The sequence below is a fragment of the Vicugna pacos genome, chromosome 7, assembly GCF_048564905.1.
Source record: "Vicugna pacos chromosome 7, VicPac4, whole genome shotgun sequence".
Lineage (NCBI taxonomy): Eukaryota > Metazoa > Chordata > Mammalia > Artiodactyla > Camelidae > Vicugna > Vicugna pacos.
In genome coordinates this window covers 13263052-13283514 of record NC_132993.1, presented here as the reverse complement: position 1 = coordinate 13283514, position 20463 = coordinate 13263052, and the positions used below count along the sequence as shown (strand labels likewise).

General features: G+C 42.7%; 1 protein-coding gene across 1 annotated transcript in view; it reads right to left on the bottom strand.

Annotated features, from left to right (window-relative positions):
* Nucleotides 1–19927, bottom strand: part of ZC3HAV1 (zinc finger CCCH-type containing, antiviral 1) — a 51313-nt gene extending 31386 nt beyond the window's left edge. The window contains exons 1-2 of the mRNA XM_006210021.4: nucleotides 19607–19927; nucleotides 2519–2654 (exon numbers count right to left, since the gene is read on the bottom strand). Coding sequence (XP_006210083.2) covers nucleotides 2519–2654; nucleotides 19607–19914 — 444 coding nt within the window. The 5' untranslated portion in view covers nucleotides 19915–19927. The remainder of the gene's footprint in view (nucleotides 1–2518; nucleotides 2655–19606) is intronic.
* Between the last annotated feature and the right edge of the window lie 536 nt (nucleotides 19928–20463).

Sequence of the window (20463 nt, the reverse complement as noted above, 5' to 3'; positions counted from 1 at the left end):
CTCAGTGGGAGAGTGTGTGTTTAGCATGTAGGAGGTCCTGGGTTCAATCCCCGGTACCTCCATTAAAATAAGTAAATAGTAAATCTAATCACCTGTCCACAGCCCAAAAAAAGGTGGGGGGCAGGTGGTGTGTCTTATCCACTGCTGCCTTTAGGATTTAACTTAGTGCCTACCACTTACAGGCACTCCTGAGTGTTAGTTGAACAAATACGAAACAAAGAACTGCAGTGAGACCCAAAAGGATTAAATGCCTTGTTCACAGGTAGTGAGTGGCAGTCAGGACTCTGAGAGACATGGACAGACCATCCTTGACCAACTATCCATGGAACTAGTTGAACTCTCGTTGAACTCCTCCTGCCCTACTTCCTCAAGTTAAAACACTCTGTTAGAGACGACTCTGGCCCAGGATTTTCAAACAGACACTTATGTTATCGATGCTCTAGTCAGTTCCCCACTACAGGAACCAGCTCCTCAGACCTCTGGCTCAGGAAACAGTGCAGTCTCCCAGTCTGTGATCTTAACTCTGACAAGTGGTAAATGGCAATTAAGTTATTAGCTAAAAATAGACTTCAGGCACAAAGCTTCCCACACCACCCACTAATCATGGGTACTGAATTCTTAAAAGGGAAAGGGAGCCTCAGGTGACACTTGGGACTCTGGGATAAAAGGATGACAACAGCATTTTCTTAGGAGGACGTCACTTCACTTTTGTCCATGGCCTTTTCTGGGATTCCTCAGCAACAGCACCTTCTAGCAGGTTCTTCACCAGAGAAAGGAGGCGCTTCCACTCCCCTTGTTCTCCCAGGACATGATATAAAAAGTCCTTGGTGATTTGGAGAACTGAAGCAGAGAGCAGGCCCGATGAGTGAGCTTTCCAAACCTCCAAGTTTAGCACTAGACTAAGGGGACCACAGGGCAACACTCCTCTCCAGGGTCATAACAAGACTTCACCCTTCTTCACAGAAAAGGAAAAGGCGGGGATGCCTCTGCCTGTCAACAGGAACTTTAACTAGGTTGGTGTGTAAGGCGGTTCCCCTGTCCCGGCAGCCAGGAGGGACTAGACACGCCTATGAGCCCAGGGCTATAGAGATTCCAAGACAAGATTTCTACTCCCTGGGCTCCTGGACACAGAGATGAATCCAAGTACCTGGATGAAAGATGCAAGAGGAAATTGGGTATATATTCCTCCCCCTCTCCCTCTCCGAACACATTTTTACAGATGTGTTCATCTGTAAAATCATCAGTGGTCAACTCAAAATCACCCGTCAGGTCCTAAGTTTTTTAAGTCCTCAGGGAAACACACTGAGCTTACAGTCAAAAGGTGTTTAACCCTCCAGATGTACCCCTAACAGCCATCTTGTCGTCTATAAAAGCACATCGGAATTTCAACCTTGCTTATCTTGTCTCCATCCCTTCCACCCACTCCATTTGGGTCTTCCATATGTTTCTATGCCTCTCCTTCAGTGTGAGGCTAACCTCTCTACCCAAGGATTTTCTCAGGTCAGATACCATTCTTTAAACAGCATCCTCCAATTTTCAAGTCAATATTCCTGTGTGAGACTGCCATTGTCCTTAACTTCCTTCTAATAATAGAAGCTCCCAAGTTTCAACTGGGCACATAGTTACCTGGCCAGAAACTACATTTCCCAGCCTCCCTTCTACTTAGGTGTGATCACGTGATAAGCTCTGGCAAATGAGAGGGGAGAAGATGCGCTCTATATGTCCAAGTTGCAGCTTTGGAAAAGGAAGCTGCTTGCCTTTCACTCACTCCTGCTGGCTAGAAAATGGTGACAATGAGAAGAGCGTCACTGTACCTGCACAGGGAAGCCACATGTTGAAAGAGAACAGATTCTCTAATGGCCTGAGTCCAATAATAGAATAGATAGGTTATATATAAGATTACAGGGCTAACCTGCTGGTCTGAGTCCCTGCAAGACATCATGGAATCCAGCTGCCTGACCACTGGCCTACCTGCCTGCCTACATCTTAGGCAAGGCCAAAAGTTGGCTAACTATTTCTATAAAGGATCAAATAGCAAATATTTTAGGCTTTGCAGGTCATTCAGTTCCTGCTGCAGCTACTCAACTCATTCTTGTATCGAGAAAGCAGCAATAGACAATATGTAAATGAATGGATGTGGCTGTGTTCCAATAAAACTTTATTTATAGAAACAAGTGGCAGGCCAGATCTGGCTCAAGGGCTGTAGTTTAATGACCCCAGATTTAGGCTACCAAGTGATAGAAAAACAAAGCAATATTTTATTTGAATCGCTGCATTTTGAGGTCTCTTTCTTACAACAACTTAGCCTGTACCCTCAACCAATACACCCTCTCATCTTCCAAAACCTTGACTCAAAGCCCACCTCTTCTAGGGGGTCACCCTGATGTAAAGCAACAGTTAGTCCTACTATTATTTCTTCAGATCACACCCACTCACACAGAGTTCTCTGCTCGCACTAAAGCACACCCAAGACAAGACACTCCCAATGGTACTCTCCCTGCCTGGAGGGAGAACTTACCTCGGGCAAAAAGAAAGGGTCATTTTGAACGAGGAGCACTCTTAATTCCTCTTTGTTCAGTCCAGAGAGTTCATGATTTTTCAGGACCTTGAAGTTCTCCTCTGAGAGAACGTCGTGAGAGTATTTGCATAAATTCCTGGAAGGAAATGACAATTGTCAGTGTTTCCACTTCACAGAAGTAAAGAAAAAGCAATCACCCAGGGAACTTTCAGTCACTGAAAATCAATGCCCATATCTTTTAGTAACTAATACAGGTTGGTCCTGCTTAGAGAATACACTTCAAAAATATAAATTGGTGAAATATTTAGATGGGAGGAGGTAATATGAGGATTTTTTTCACAAATTATACACATCTATACTTTAAATTATTGCAATGCTTCTTTAAACAATGTCTCCTCTAGTATACAGTAATGATGTGAGACCAGGAAAAAACTGGCAAAGAAACTGAACCCAATTTATTAGAAATGATTGCTCGTTGAGAGACAAAGAGTAAATATGGATTGACAATAAAATCAACGGGAAAAGAGAGTTTAAATTATATGAAATTGCTCCTTGTTTTCTCTCTTCTTTGCTTTACATACCAGTGTAAACCTATATTATTTGTGAGCACAAAAGAACAGAACAAGCTCTTAATTGTATACATCAAACAATTCTATGAAGAAAAAGATACAAATCTCCTTCCCTTGAAGACTGATGATTTAAGTCTGATAACAACTTTCTACAATGATGAAATTGTTCTATAATCTCAGTTTTCCAAGATGTAAGCCATACACGACCACTAAGCATGTGAAATATAGGTAACAAGAATTAAGAATTAAATTGTCTATTTTACTTAATTTAAATTTGAATCACCACACATGACTAGTGACTACCCTATTGCATGGCAGAGATTTAAATCTTTGCTATTCAAAGCGTGGTGGGAGCTTGTCGCAGATTTAGAATCTTAGACCCCACTGCAGTTCTACTGAATCAAAACCTGCCTTTTAACAAGATCCCCAGATGATTAAATCATTCTGAAGTCCCACAAGCACTGACTTAGCCCATTGAGAAACCCTGACAACACTGGTGTTTTCATTAGACAAACATAATTTGACAGTTATTAATGTCCACGTAACAAACACGTTCTTCATTTTAACCTACAGATGCTCCCTATCATAGCGCCAACATCCTCAGATATATGGTTTTAACAGTTGTTAATGGGATGGGATATTAATATTTTTGAGTTTGCACAACCATTATCAAGTTGCCAGGTGGTTAGGTAACGGCCAGATTTTCACTACAAAGAAACAACCTTTGTAAAAACAATCTTTCTTCTTTTATCTTATTTTCTTGAGATTTATTCCTTCTGGAGTATTCCATCAAAGGACCAAATAATTTTCTTGGCAGCATGTGTTTCATTTTGATCTCCTGCTCTCCAGGAAACGTACCAGCAATCTGAGAGTGTGCCTGTTTTCCCGCAAGCACATTAACATGGAGTTTTATCATTTTTGCTACTTCAGTAGGTATGAAATACATGTTCGCTTTTAATTTGCACTGTAATTATTAGCAAGACTGAAATATTCCCACATGTAGGCTTGATGGCTGTATTTTGTTTTACTTATACTATTTTATTTCTTTTATCTAGTAGGTACTGACCTATAGATTTGTAATTGTTCTTTACATTTTTAATGTTGATTTTTACCAGCCTTGCTTATTTCAAATAGTTTTGCATTTTCTCCTTCTTGTTAAGAATTTATTAAGGTTGTTGTTGCTGAATTTCTATATGATCAGGTCCTTCCAATTCACCAATCGTAATTTAGCCCACTGTTCTAATACTTGAGAAATTACTTCCTCCACCACAGCTGGATAACTGTAATATACCACTTTGTTTCACTTTTAAAAGACAGAGTTCCAACTTTGATTCTTTAAAACATCTGGAGCTTGTTTTAACAACCTACATCAGAGGAGGACAGAAAGTGCTTCATATCAACCTTTCTCAATAATGTTTGTTAAATAGGATTCCTTCCTTACTATCTTGTTATAGAAGACGACTATTCGTTAATTTTTTAGCAAATTTAGAACTGCTGGAATCCCTATTATGTTTTTATCAATCCACTGTTCTGCCCTGAATCCAATACCATACAATTTGAATGTCCTTTGCATCATACTTTAAATATTAAAAAGTAATTTATCCTATTATTGGCTTATTCCTATTCAAAAACCTCTTCAGTGAGCTTCACCATTATTTTTTCTATAGAAATCTTATTATGGTTTTGTCAATTTCCACAAAATATCATATTGAGAATCTAATTTGTGTTAACTCCGTAAGTTAGATTAGATATTATGTCAGCTTAACTATATTAAATCTTCTGATTCTGGAACAGAAAGTATCTCTTCATTTATTCAAATCTTATTCTATTTTTCTTATTGAGAATTAAAATCTTGCTTTTAATAGCTCGCTTTCATTTCCCAAATATTAAACATATGTCAGTTGCCACTATTATTTTTCAGTTGTTCATCACTAGTAAACAAATGCAAATGAATGCAAAATTATCTTACTGATTACTTACTTGATTTTTTTTAATGTAAACATCTAAGCAAAAGTTATCCTCTAAGAATTAATCTTTAAAAGTAACCATTCAAAAGCTGCTGTCTGTGTGCAGGGCATTTCTGAAACACTTCGGAATGGCCTTCAGTTCTTGCTATGGAGCCTCATAAGAAACACCAGAGTCAACAACCATGGCAGCCATCGCCCAGGCCCTTCAAGCCCAGCCAGCCCTCACGCGCACCCTGCTCGCGCCCAAGTCAAGGGCAGCTGCTCGGGCTCTGGCGATGCCTGCATCCTGGCCATTTTCTCAGGCGTGCCTTCTCCTGCCTTTCTCCACCGGCAGTCCCTGGCTTTTCATGCATTTCTGGCACTCCCCTGATAAAATATCATAGGATACAGACCTCAGCTCTCTGCTTGCTCTTGGGTTTTGTGGTTTCAGATAACTGCTCCCTCCACAGCCCCCGGCTCCCAGAGCCCCGAGCAGTGGGGCTAAGCCTGCACCTTGCCACTGCCCCAACCACCGCGGGTGGGGAAGTCTGAGAAGAGACTCTAGAGCAGGAGGGGGCTCAGCCTTCAGCCCAAAGCAGAACGCTCCCCCATTATGAGCCTCATTACCTTTAAAGGCATCTCACTCCACCTAGCATTGCCATTTAAGAGTCCCCTTGATACAGAGCTGATAACAACCTCACTGAAACACCACACCTCCAGGCTGGTTCTACCTCTGGCTGGGGGGCGGGGGGGGTCTGACAACTGGTAGTTCTTCCTTAGAGAGGAATGAAGAATCCTTGCTTTCCCTTGATCTCCAGTCCAGCCATTGTGAACACAGGGCCAAGACTATGGTACCTCCTCCTGTGGCCAAATTAGAGTCACAGATGCGGACTCAGCCCCGCTCCAGGTCCCAGTGAGATGCAGCATTGGTCATACGTGTCCGGTGCCTGCACTGTCCTAGCCGGAGGAATGGGGCACTTCCAAGGCCCCTGAAGTCCACATTTCCTCTAAATAACTAAAGGCAGCCAGGCAAGCCTAACAAGAACTTCTCTTCCTGGTACCCTGAGTGTCCAGCCTTTCTCAAGTCCACCCAAGACACGTCTGCAGAAGGGCCCGCCTGGCACGGGCTGCGCCAGCTGAGTCCTTGCTGTTGCTGCCTGTCTGAGGACCCAGATTCACTTTTCATTTCTCATCTCCATCCTCAGGCAAACTGCTCTTTCCTCTGGATTCCATGATACTCACCTTGAACCCAGCTTCAGTCAGCAACACGTTTATGTCTAGCCTTGGTTTCTGACCTGCAGCCAACCCCACCCCCACCCCACCTTCTGTTTTCCTGCTCTGTTTTCCCACATTCCCAAGACTTCTCCAAACTTCTCCTAGGGGCTTTATCTTTGTCCTAATTTCAGCATATTGTTCAGGGTGGAGCAGTCTGTGCTCACCTATTTGGGGCTTAAGAACGACCAGCAGTACAGACATTAACATTTATTACATATTTACTAAGTGACAGGAACTTGCATCTGGTATTTATAACCTATGTGGAAAAGTTTACTTTTCACTTTGGGAAACTGAGGCTGGGAAAAATGAGAACTCAAAGGTGACTTAAATAATAAGAGCAGATAACTGAACCCACATCTCAAAAAGCAAATGAAAACATAACCTGGAAAAATGAACAAAAACAGGTCTGAAATTTTTCCAAACCAGAAAAAAAAAATGCCATTCTGGATTATTTGAGCTACTGTAGCCCAGTAGTAAGCAGAAAATTGAGAGTCAGGTACGAGAAGAGAGAATGCATGTAAATCTCATAAGCGGTGTAGGAGGGACACAATAAAAGAAACTATTTCTTATGATCGGCATCGAGACATCAGGTTCAGCAGCATCAGTCACGGTCAGCGCTTGCTGGAGGTCATGTTCAGGTTTAAGATGCAGAAGCTTCCTTCCCACTGTCCTCTGACCACTCTGTCCCAGCTCCAGCTCCCTAAAGTTGGCTGCGAGGCTCTAGCCAGGAAACAAGGTGAAAGTCTCCCAAGGCCTCTCGGGGGTTCTCAAAGCCAGTGGTTCTCAAAGCAAGGTCCCTCAACCAGCATCACCTGGGGGGTTGTCTGAAATGCAAATTCTCAGGCCCCCATCACAGACCTACTGGGTGAGTCTCAAAGTTCTCCTAGCTCACATCAGAATCATCTTGAGAGTTTGTTAGAACACAGATTGCTGGAATCTACCCCATGGGTTTCTGATCAGTAGGTCTGGGGCGAGGGCTAGTAATCTGCATTTCAGACAACCTCCCAGGTGATGCCTGCGCTGCTGGTCTGATGAGCACACTTGGAGGAAGGGCGCTCAAGGTTACCTTCTCCAACAAAAGGACAGTGGGTCCAGCAGAAGGCTGGTTCACAGCCACAGGGACTCCCCACCTCCCAGCACAGAAAGGAGCTGGCCCATAAATCCTGAAGAACAGCCCAGGGAAAAACAAGTGTTTGCAGAATGCTGCTTGTACTTGGAGCAGATAACTTCAAACAGCATGAGTTGGGACAGGAGATGATAATTTAAAAAAAAAAAAAAAAGCAAAGATGGCCTTGAAAGAGGGAGGAATGTCTCTGAATCTCAAGCCAAAAGCTTAAAACAAATGACCTTTTTACCTTTCTCTTCCAGCCACAGAACGAAATGTTATTTTAACCCTGGCAAGAAATCCTTCCCCTACCACGGATGAGGTCTAGCCTGCAGAGCGGTTCTCTGCCTGGGCCACACGTAATAATCAACCGGGAGTGTTTAGAAACACCCAAACCTGAGCCACACCCACAGAGACTGATTTAATTTGACCACATGGGGGACCCCGATGACTCCAGTGCGCAGCCAAGGTCAGGAATTGCTGCGGGGCCTGTCAGATGAAATTCTAAACTGGGATCCTGAACTACATGTTCACCTGTGAGCTCTTACACTTCCCAAGTTGGTAAACACCAAGTCGACTCTGGGCTCAACAACCAGACCAACGGGAAAAAGACTACCTAAGGGAGAGTCTTGTTTTCTGAGAGTGATTTGTATCAAAATACCCCTTGGCTTTTCCTACTCACCTCCACTGCTCTCCAACACCTCGTGGGGGAGGGTGGACAAAGTCAAAGAGCCAGTCAATTTGTATAGAAAACAGGAAATAGCTCACCATGATATAAACCAGGTGAAAAAGGAACCAGGATGTGTGAAAGATAAAAATCTAGAGAACCACTGGTCTAAAGAATAAAATGTCATCAATCCAAAACTACCCGAATAAATACTGTTTTAAAGTCATGGGACTCCTATTCTCTGTATGTTTGTTACTTCTGATGTTCAAGATTAAACTGTCGTGTTACTAGAGGCAGGGGTCGGTTCACTGAGCCTGGAACTCCTCGTAAGATGGGGGAGAACCAGAGTAGCCCAGCAGAGAGCACGGGAGGAGGGTCAGGAACAATGTGGGGGGAAAAAGGGTGGAGCTGAAGAAATGTGCTCTAACCACAACTGTATTACCTGGAGCACTCTAGGCAGAAAGAAGAGGATGCCAGCTGACTGCTGCCATGGGGGGAGCCCCAGGTGCTTGGAGGGGGAGGGGAAGGGAGAGGGGAGAGGAATGCATCTGGTAGGCTGCAAGACTCTGGGCAGCAGAGGGCAACAGGAGGGGACCAGGCCAGCTGAGGATGGGGGGTAGGGGGCAAGGAACTGACTGTAGTCTATCATTGTACTGAGAGTGAGGCAAACAGTTCAGGTGCCACCAAAACACTGTCTACTATTAAAGACTATCTCCCCAGTTTGACTTATTTCTCTGCTGCTCTAAACGAGTGGTTCTTAAACTCTGCTGCCCATTAGAACCATTTAGGCACTTTTAAAATACCTCAGTGCCCAAGTAATATCCTACACCAATTCATTCAGAATGTCTCGGGGTAGGAGCTGGGCATCAGTATTTTTTTTTTAATTCCTCAAGCGATTCCAATATGCAGCAAAAGTTTGGGACCATCGCCCTAGGTCCTCATCAGGACTGAGAGAAAGCACCGGAAGTGAAGAGAATGAAGGGCAGGAGGTAGTGGTGGTACTGCCAAAATCACGATGATTGGAGAGTGTAGGTCACACAAGGCTCCTCTCCCTGAGCAGAACTCCTCTCCTCCTGCCACACTTAGCAACATAAAACCCTTTAGAAGTTAAGGAGAATATAAACTAGAGAGAATTAGGCATGAATTGGTTAACAGTATTTGAGAATTCCTTTAGTGATAAAGGGGCAGAAGCTTCTAAAACAGCCTATGGTTTGCAACACAAAGTATGTACTCAATAAATATTTGTTGATGGAGTGAGTAGAATGCCCGAGTATGTCCTGTGGGTCTATTACGTAAGAGTAACAGACATGTCACCCTAACTTTGGAGAAGTGCAATACTTTTTTCATCATTTTGTCACTATGCACTGAAGAATCCATTTCTCTCTGACTCTCTCAAACTCTGAAGCCACATCTGCCAGGAAACTCACCCCCAGATACTGTTTCTGAAAGTGTGGTTCATGAAACCCCTTCAAAAGATGGTTAAAACACAGATTCCCAAGCTCCAATTCACTCCTTCTGAACCAGAATTTCTGATGTGTGACTTGGGTCTCTGCATTTTAATAAGCTCTCCCCATGTGATTCAGATATACATCAGAGTTTGAAGAGCAGTGCTCCAAAGCTGGGTACTTCCTACACTCCAGGGGCTACCTAAGATGGACCCATCAAGATATGGCGAAAATGTTACAACTCTTTATATTTATTTTGTATGAAAGAAAGTAAAAAATTATTGCCTGGGCTAAAAGGAGTGGAGGACTCGGGAGGATTAACTGGTTAATTTAGAAGAGGTGCAAGAGAACCTTTAAGACTGATGAAAAATTCCTGTATGCTGATCATGGCGATGGTTATTTGGGTATATCCATTTGTCATAACTCTTCAAACTGTTCACTTTATTGTTTTTAAATATAGTTCCCTGTGCTATATAGTAGGTCCTTGTTGTTATTCTATTTTATATATAGTACTGTGCATCTGTTAATCCCAAACTCCTAATTTATTCCTCCCCCGCAAACTGTACAATTTAAATATGCATATTTTATTGTATGTAAATCGTACCTCAGCAAAGTTGATTTTAAAGTCCTTTTAAAAGGCAAAAAATTAGTAAATGTTTAATATACAAATGAAGAGTTATACCATTATATAAACCATTTTTAAATAAATATATACATAATAGGAGTACCTGCTCAAAATGTTCTCTAATGACAGGGGTGAGGAATCAGAATGTTTGGGAACCACTTCCTTAGATGACCTCTCTTAATCTGAAGCTCTGAGTTGGTCTCAAAGATATTAAAATTCTCAGTGGGGACGCATTAAAAGATCATGAACAAGGTCTCCACTTTCTTCTCACAAACTGAGCCCAGCTCTCCGGCTCCAACTTGGTCAAACTGATTTCTAAGTGGGCCTGAAACCCTAGGTCCTTCTATATTCTTTTACTCCTTTTCCGCCCCCATCTTGGGGCCTTACCAAGTCCACAGCAGCCTGGAGGTAAAGATCACAGATGCCAGTTTGGAAATAAATGTGGTCAGGAGCAGTAATCAAGTTAGAATCCTTTTATGGGAGGAAAACAAATCTACACTTGTCTTAAATGTTTAATTCTGCTGTCTCTACATTGTGTAAAAAGTAGAAAATATTTTATCTGAGGCTTGTTTGTCACCTTTTTAAGATTTCATCATGATTCACAGTAGCATTTATAATGCCATTAAGTTTCTTAGTTCAGTTTCTGCTGCAGAAATTGAAAGTGAAATTTGGTCACATATTCAAGTAAACATGAAGCAAATCTGAAAAGAGCACAAAAATTCCCAAATGACTCATCTGGGGGACACACCCCTTTGTACTGTGATGTCACAGGAAACAGCAGGTCTCTAAGGTCACCACCCTGACAAGGAGACTCCATGGATGCAGCACGATTAGTAACAAAAGGAACTTCCAGGAAGACTCCTTCTGGGTAAATTCACCCCGCACAAATGACCCGTAACATGCACAAGTAAAAGCAAACCTTGAAAAAGCACGATGCCGGGTGAAGAAGCCAGATACAACAGGACAAATGTTATTATGACTCCATCTATGGGAAACATCCAGAGTAGGCAAGTCCAGGTAGACTAAGTAGATTAGAGGCTGCCAAGGGCTGAGGAGAGGAGAGAATGAGGATTGACTGCTGATGGGGGTGGGGTTTCTTTTTGGGGTGACGGAAATGCTCTGGAACTAGACAGCAGTGATGGCTGTACAACACCATGAATGTACTTACTGTCACTGAACCGTACACTTCAAAATGATTTAAAAAAATAAAATACAATAAAGGCTATTACAGACAAAAACAGAGTCTTAAGAGGCCAGAAAAAGAAAAATGCAAAAAGAAGCAACTACTAAGAATTAGACACCAAGTAAGACAAACTTAAAAAACAAGCATTATGAGGGAAGGTATAGCTCAGTGGTAGAGTGCGTGCTTAGCATGCACAAGGTCCTGGGTTCAACCCTCAGTACTTCCCTTAAAACCAATAAATAAATAAACCTAATTACCTCCCCCTCCCCGACCAACAAAACCAAAAAAAAGTATATGAAGGATGTGAAAAAGAATTTTTTTAAAAAAGCATTATGACTTAAAGGGCTAGAGACCGAGAATATTTCCAGCATCGACACCGCAATGAGGTACAATTTCACATTCCTTGTATTGGCACAATTTGTAAAAGACTGATGGTATCAATTGGCAAGGATATTAAACAAAGGAATGCTCATATTTTTCTGGGGGAATAAAATTTGGTATACATGCCTAGAAAGCAATTTGGTATTATCTCCTAAAGCTTAGATAAATACGGAAATTCCACTACTAGGGACCTAGGTAACTCTTCAACGTGTCCACAATGCAAGATATACCAAAATATTACTTTGTAATAGCAAATACTGAAAACAAGCTATGTTTTAATAGAAGAAAATTGATGTATAAATTGAGTACCTTTGTACAAAAGAAAGCTATACATTTGACTGAATGAGAGCAGTCTCTCTCCTAAAATTTGTGAGCTTTGGGGCAAAATAAAACGCAGTCCCAGGCACTGTCTAAACACTTAAAAGTAATTAATCAAGCTAAGAAATGGTTCAATAAAATATATTCTCTCTTCCTATCTTGACAAGCATCATTTTATAATGACCTAGAAGGCCAAGTTCAAATCTAGAATTCTTGCGGAGGAGGGTGTAGCTCAGTGGTAGAGTGTGTGCCTACCATGTGTGAGGTTCTGGGTTCAACCCCCAGTACCTCCATTAAAAAAATACGTTAAGTAAGCCTAGCTACTTCCCTCCTACCCCCAAAAGCCCCCAAAACTAGAATTCTTAGACAACTCTGATAGGATACAGTAGAATGAAGAAAGTCAGCCCTGGCTCCTCCCTCTGGCCCACGACTTCTCCCCCCAGGCTCTGTCCTACACTGCTAGGGCCACCATACAGAGCCAATGGACATGCCATCCATGTTTCTTCCACATATAACAAGACCCAGGGACGAAGACCACCCAGGCTCTGGAAGTGGGCTTGAGAATTCTAGGGTCCTGGGAACCCAGACGATAGTCTAGAATGAGGATGGGGGCCACAGGTTCTAGATGAGCATGATTCCTTAACCCCACAGACTCCTCAAAAAGTGAGTAGGGATACAACTGGAGGAGGGCTGAAACTAGGACCTGCAAGGCGGAGGGCTCCGGGCAAAAGTCCATCCTGCCTAGGTCTCTAGGTCTCAAGGTGGTAAAGAAACAAGACTGTATATTACAGGTAAGTCTCAGGAACATCATGCTATGCAAACAAGAGCAAATAAAGCAATTATCTGCATACCTAGCACTGACGTTATAGCCTTGAGAACAGACAAAAAATCCTAAATATTGCTTAGAAATAAACATATATGTAGAAAAATAATAAATGTGTAGAATAAACACCAAATGCAGAACAGTGTTGTGGGATTTTAAATTGGTAGAGCCACTATGGAAACAGTATGGAGGTTCCTCAAAAAATTAAAAATGCAACTACCATATGATTATATATATATATATATATATATATATATATATATATCTCCAAAGGAAATCAAATCAGTATCTCAAAGAGGTATTTGCACTCTCAAGTTCAATGCAGCATTATTCACAATAACTAAGATGTGGAAACAATCTAAGTGTACATCTACAGGTGACTGGATAAAGAAAATGTGGTGGTTTATATGTATAAAATGAAATATTAGTCAACCATAAAGGAAGGAAATCCTGCCATTTGTGACATGTATGAACCTAAAAGACATTATGCTAAGTGGAGTAAGTCAGACACAGAAAAACAAAAACTGCGTGATCTCACTCCTTCATGGAATCTAAAAAAGTCAAACGCAGAAAAAGAGAGTAGAATGGTGGTTGACAGAGATTTGGGCAGAGGGTTGAGGGTGGAAGGATGTTGGTCAAAGGGTATAAACTTTCAGTTTTCAGATGAATAACTTCCAAAGATCTAAGGAATAGCATGGTGACAATAGTTGATAATAATGTATGCTTGAAACTCGCTAAGAGAATTGATAGTAAGTGTTCTCACCATCAAAAAATGGGCATAAATAGATAAGATGATAAACAGGTTAACCAGCTTGATTGAGGGAATCATTCACAATGTAAACATATTAAAATATCACATTGTACACCTTAAATACATATGCTTACTTGTCAACCATTCCTAAAGCTTTCAATGTTTACCTCTAGATATCACCTCTATAATGGGGGCGATAATCAAAGATGAGAATTTGAAGGGGTTAAATGTGTAATATTCTATTTCTGAAGCAGATTTGTGGGTACACAGATATTTACGCTTTATATATTTTCATGACTTAAATATCACATAATTAAAACATTAATGAGAAAATTCTTTTAAACTAAAACAGTAATATATCATTTTATACCCTTCCAATTGGCATATATCAAAAAAGTCTGATAATACCAAGAGGTAGGGGGCCATAAAATGGGGAGATTGGGATTCTCAAACATGAAAATGCAAATTGGTACGACCACTTTTAACATTAATTTGGGACACCCTTCTCTCTCTCCCTTTTCGGAGGCAGCCCACACTCAGTCTATGGAATGTGTACCTACTTTTAATCTGAGCACCCAACCCCCACACCTTGTGGCCTTTCTCTTGCCATTCAATGTACCTCTCTGAATAAATCTACCTTCACTCAACAGTGGCTCGCACGTGAATTCTTTCCTGCGCGAAGCCAAGGACCCACACTTGGCGGGGCACGTCCCAGGGGCTCAACCGAGACCTGAGACTCGGCCCTCCTCACACCCCACATCCTTTTTCCTGCATCATATCTCTGGCGCCCAACGTGGGGCACTTACATAAAGAAACAGGACTCAAAGGGCATAATCTCGATCCGCCTATTGGGTTACGGCTCCCCTCTCTTCGGAGGGTGGCAGGGGGTTTCTCCCGTGCCGTGCAGATTCAAGTAGCGCTTAGGTGGCGGCTGACGCTGCCTGCAGGCGCTGGTAGAGACCAGCTCTCTGGATCTTTTCGCCTCTGGATCTTTTCTTTCTCTCCTCTATCGCTCTATCTCTTCGGACTGGAGAAGAGCCACCAAGGCGACCACTCCGACATCCAAATTAAGAGCACGTGGCAAGTAATTGGCAACCTGATTGGTCTTTTGTCGTTATAGAGTGTTAAACTGCTGTTACAAAGGTGCTCCATCATCAAGAAGATTCATAAGAAAATTATGAAAGCGGTTACAAAAGTTCCACATCAAGATAATGGCTATGTGATCGGCTATGTGAAGATTCTAGTCCATACTGCACTTGGATGCAAAAACAAAAGGCTGTCCTGCACCTGGGGCCCCTAGATTAGGCATTCAGAGATTTTTACTCCCTGATAGCCTGGGTCAACACCCCTACTCAGCCTGGAAGTAGTTTCAGAAGATGAACCTTCGCCCCTCTGCAACCCCATAAGATTATGGGAGTAAACTCTCTTAAGAGGGGAATGAGACAGGATGGAAGAGGGCAGGGCACAGCCATTCAAGGAATGCCACAGCAATTAACATCAAAATGGTCAAAGATTCAACCCCCAGTAGGCCTTGAGGCACAAAATGAAGAGATTTAAGTTCTAGCAGATCTTGAGCTTCATTATACACTCATTATAATATATTAACATGGTGAATAACACGCCCACGGGCACCATAGCAGTCCCAAGGCTAGCCACAAAAGGTCAAAGGTTGGGAAATGGCCAACTTCCTGGGAACCCCAGCCCCTTCCCCAAAGACTGGTCTTTCTACTTTTGAGCATATGAAGCCACCAAGCCCATAAAAAGCAGCAATACGGCGCCTCAGGCCACCCCTCTCTCTCTCCCTCTTCTGAGACGGCCTGCATTCTATCTCCGGAATGTGTACCTACTTTTAAACTGAGCACCCAACCCCCACACCTTGTTGCCTTTCTCTTGCCTTTCAATGTATCTCTCTGAATAAATCTACCTTCACTCAAAAAACAAAACAAAACAAAAAACAACATTAATTTGTCAGAACCTGGAAAAGCTGAAGTTGTGCAACCATTCAACCCAGCAATTTCATTTCCTAATGCTCTACCCTGGAGAAGTTCTTGCCATGAGCACCAAGAGACACGTATATTTTTGGCAACTTGATTTGTTGTAGCAAAAAAACTGGAACTATTTCAAATGCCCCTTATTGCAGGAATAGGTACTGAATTATGGCATAAATCATATGATGAAATACTACACAGCTGTTAAAATGAACAAACTAGATCCTATTAACACGAATAGATCTTCAAAACATAACACTGAGTAAAAATTCTAAAACACATAAAACAATACTACATTTTGTATATGAATATAAATACGAAAGGAAATTACAAAATCACAGAAGGGCAGGATACACACCAAAATCATGACTGGATTGCTTCTGGGGAAAGAAGGGAGTCAAAATAAGGAAGAGAAAAAAACAATAACCTTAGGCCTATTATGATTTTTATTTTACTTTTAAATAAAAGAAGCAAAAATGTAAACATTTTTCAGAGGGGTGAGTTATAAGCTTATTATACTATATATTCTTTGATATAGTTTAACTTTTGTATGTTATATACTCAGAATACATATACTCTGATGCTTGTTATACTATTCTTTGCACTTTGGGTTTTTTTTTCCCTTCGATTTATGAAATAGTCAACTAATTCTCTTTGCATCTACCCACCCCCACCCAAAGTTTCAACTAAGCAAACGGGAAAAGCATACAAACAGGAAAGAGCCAGGAGGAAACACCCACATTAGCAGAAACCACAAAGCTAGTTGAAGACACTCAGAGAGCCTGCTTTCAACAGTTAAACAGAAATCATGGTTGCAAAAAACATATCTTGAACTTGAGTTAATAAAAGATGACACTTCAAACAGCTACTACTTGACAGCACAAGTAGCTACGTTAAGAAGTCATGCAGATCTGAGTCCAACACTAACTTTGCCAGCTATTTGCTATGTGAGCCTTTCGTAAAATTCTAAATAGCTCTAGGCCTGAGTTTCCTTACGTTAAGATGGGACTTATAACACTTCCTTCAAGAATCATGGTATTCATGGATACCACCCCTAAAGTGCTTACCATAGTGCTTAGTAGTTCAGTTATTTGCTCAGCAAATGGTAGTTATTATTTCTGTCAGACCTGGGATTAGAACTCCACATGTGAGCATATATTTCAGCAAAGAAATAATACTCAAATTGATGCACCAGAACAAATAATTATCCAAAACTGAAGCAAGCCCTGTTATCAACTAAAATGTATAGCTAAAAGCAACGCAAGAGAAAAGATGGGAACTGCAGAATTGATAGGAGAAATCCCATCTTTAAATACTAGTACTACAGAGGAAATTTTAGAAGTCCAGCAAAAGGCAATCGGTCCTTACACAGAGAACAGTTTACTAAATGGATCAATAATCTCAGTGTGGGTATCAATTGATCAACAGATCCCATCAACGTGTAATTCGCAAAGAAAGTCTTCACCCCCACATGTCAAGTTTTAGAAGACAAGGTTTTATAATCTGCTAAGAAGAGGAGAATATTTTTAAAACATACTTGGGGGAAAAACCGTATTTTCTAGGCTTTGAGCCAAAAGAAAAAAATTCTCCCAAGGGTCTTTATTATGGAGACACAACAGATACTAATGGATTAAAAATTCGTAATTCCCAAACTCAAAAGTGATAAAAAGGGAAATAAAAAATATGACTAGGTCAATAAATGTGAGAAATAAGAACTTATCAGTCAACTAAAACAAATAAGACTTCAATGAATTCCCCAGAGAATCCATCCAAACTTGGATAGACCAAATTATCCCTATACGTACTCTTTTAAAATATAGAAAAGTGAGGGTTAACTATCTAATTTATGAGTTTTAAATGGTTTTGATGTTTCAAACTAACAATAACAAAATAAAAATAATACAAAAAACTAAGGTATCTAAGCATATTGTATACAACAAAGGTTCTAAATATGTTAGATGGGTCACATTGTGAAACAGTTATAGATTATATATGTGTAGGGTTTTTTTCCTGAAAATGCAAGTCAGATTATAAGGCAGAGAAATTTAAACACCAGCTGGATATTACGATATTAAAGTTGTAACTGAAAAAAAAAGTGATCATTGCACTGTGATTATATCAATAAAATAGTCCTTAATTTTTAGAGATACTGAAGTATTTACAAAGCAAATAATCTCTGGTATTTGGTTTTTAAATAATACATTGGAGTTGGGGACAGGGTTGGGGAGGGGAGAATAAAACAAGACTGGCCGTATTTTGAAAACTATTCAACAGAAACTATGGGCATATGGGGGTTAATCATCCTCTTTTCTCTACCTTAGTAAGACTGAAAATATAGTGAAAAACTAAAAGATAAGGAGCATATGTATTTAAAACTAAAAGCCAACACTAACTGGTGAAGAATTTTTCACAACAGAATAGGAAAGACAACAACGCTTTCCATCTCCTTTTTTATTTGGTACAGTGCTAGAATGGTCCTTTTTCTTACTTCCCTCCTTTCCTCCTTCCTGGTTTCATCTGTTGCTGACTTAGATGACTCCTTCCACACACGTAACTTCCTGAAACTCAGAAACACTTTCAAATCATTGCCTCATAACATACTCAATATTTTTTTTAACAACAACGGAGCATGTGTTTTAAATTTTAGTTTTTATCTAAACAAAAAAAATTTTAATTATCTCACCTACCTCACTCATTTAAAATATTGATCTTTTGTATGTTTTATCACAAAAATATTGGGAATGAGTGATCGAAAGTTAATTGCTAATAAGTGCACGCTGAAAAAGTCTGATGACCACCATTTTGGACACTGACACCACTTAACGTTTTTAAGAAAGGGCGAAGTGTAAAAACTACTACACCAAGAAAAATAATTTAGCAGAAGCACATACGGATAGAAAAGATTGGGAGAAAGACTATAGTCGGAGAAAATCATTCATTAATCCACCAAGGCATTTATTTAAAAGAAGGATGATAAGCAAGAACCAGACAGGAAAGGGACGGGACACGTCAATAAAGGACTTGGTGGTTAAGGTATTGTGACGGAGAAAAAAGAGGTTGAGGAGGAGTGTCAGAGACCCAACCCTGGTGGGAAGAAGATGAGTTTGACCCATATTGGCAGGATATTCAGGTCCAGCTGCTCCTCAGACGCCGGGAGCAGAAAAACCAGGACGGCCCGGGCAGCGGGTGTACATAAGGAGGCCATCTTTGTAGACGTGACAACTGAACCCAAGGAAGTGAGCGCTCTCAGGGAGAGACTTGGAAGGCAGGTCTCCAAGTTATCAAAAGGCTTAACCCAAACCTTGAGGCATACCTATATTCAGGAGGCGGAAGAGAACAAGTGGAAATACAGAAGGACCTGCCTGGGGGGTACGCCTCCCGGCTCCGCGAGTGGGCGGTCAGCGGTGCGGGCCACTGCGGGGACCGCGGGGAAGGGGCTCTGGGAGAGGACCCATCATTGGTAACCCTGACTAGGACATTCTGGTCTGGTGGTGCGGACCGACGTCAGAAAAGTGAGAGGGGAAAGGAGGCGGCCAGGAATGGAGGGCCAAGCAGAGACCCGCAGCTCCCCGTGATGAAGGCACATCCGACTGCAGGGAAGACCACGGAACGCCTGCGGGGGGCGGGGAGGTGGCAGAGTGGGAGAGCCAGGATTCCACAGAGCGGAGGCATTTTCTTTCCTTCCCAAACCTGCCTCCAAAGTCTCTAGGCCTTCCTTGGATTTCCCAAACTACTACATTCTTACGGAGGTGGGGAGTTAATCGTAGTCTTCACCGGAGCAATAGCGCGCTAGCCATATTCGAAGAAAAGTGTTAAGGCGCTGGAGGGAACGGAACCTCCGAGAGAAGCCCCGACTCAGCCAGAAGGGGAGCAGAGAAGTGAGAGGCAGGAGGAAAGAGGCTATCGAGTGCGAGGCCCCCTCGAGGGCGCGCCCCTACCCGGAGCCGCCCCCGCCACGACGGTCCTCCCGGACCCGGACCCGGGAGCCGCCCCTCCGGCTCCGTGCACTCACCGCTCCGACTGCGAGTAGTGGCAGCGGCCCAGCAGGTTGAGCTTGCAGAGGTGCAGGTTTTCGCACGGTCTGTCGCAGTACTTGCGACGGCAGACCCGGGCTCGAGTGGTGGCCAGCACGTATCGGGTGACCCCTTCCTTGCTGCCGGTCTCCAACACCACGAAGCGATCGGGCCCGGCCGCCTCCAGCACCTCGCAGAGCTGCGCCTCGGAGAGCTGGATCTCCTGGAGCAGCGCGTCCAGGGCCATGCGGCCCCCGTGAGCGCACAGGACTTTGGTGATGAAGGAGCACACCCCCGGGTCTGCCATGGCGCGCTGCGCTGGCCTGGCCGCCGCTCGGGACTCGATTCCAGAGAGAATCGAAACTTACTGGAGTCCCGGGGGCGGGCGCGGGCGGTGTCGGACTGGGCGCGCCTGGAGCGAGCGTGCGCTCTCCGTCGCCGTTAGCTGAGCCCAGCGGTTTCGGTTTCCTACTAGCCTTGGGTCGAGAGGCCAGATCTCATCCACCCGGTCCCTGTGTCAGATTTAAAGTCAATCGCAACCACGATCGAATGGAAAGAGAGCGAACAAGCGCGGGCTAATCGGCCGGCGACCGCGGAGACCGCCAGATGGCTCCCTCTTGGTCCTAGGCTCGGCGAGGGTCAGGCTCCCCAGCCGGGGACAGCGATGCTTCTTCGGAAAGAAGAGAAACTAAAAATGATCTTGGGGCTCTGGTGGAGTTTTTATACGTCAGCCAAAGTGGCGAATGACGCTTCTTGGGAACTCCCTTGAGAAATCCTCTGTTCCCCACCCGACCCGTTCCGGAAAGAACAGACCCAAGTGAGCGCTTGCTCCGAGCTGGGCGCCCTGCCTCAGGTG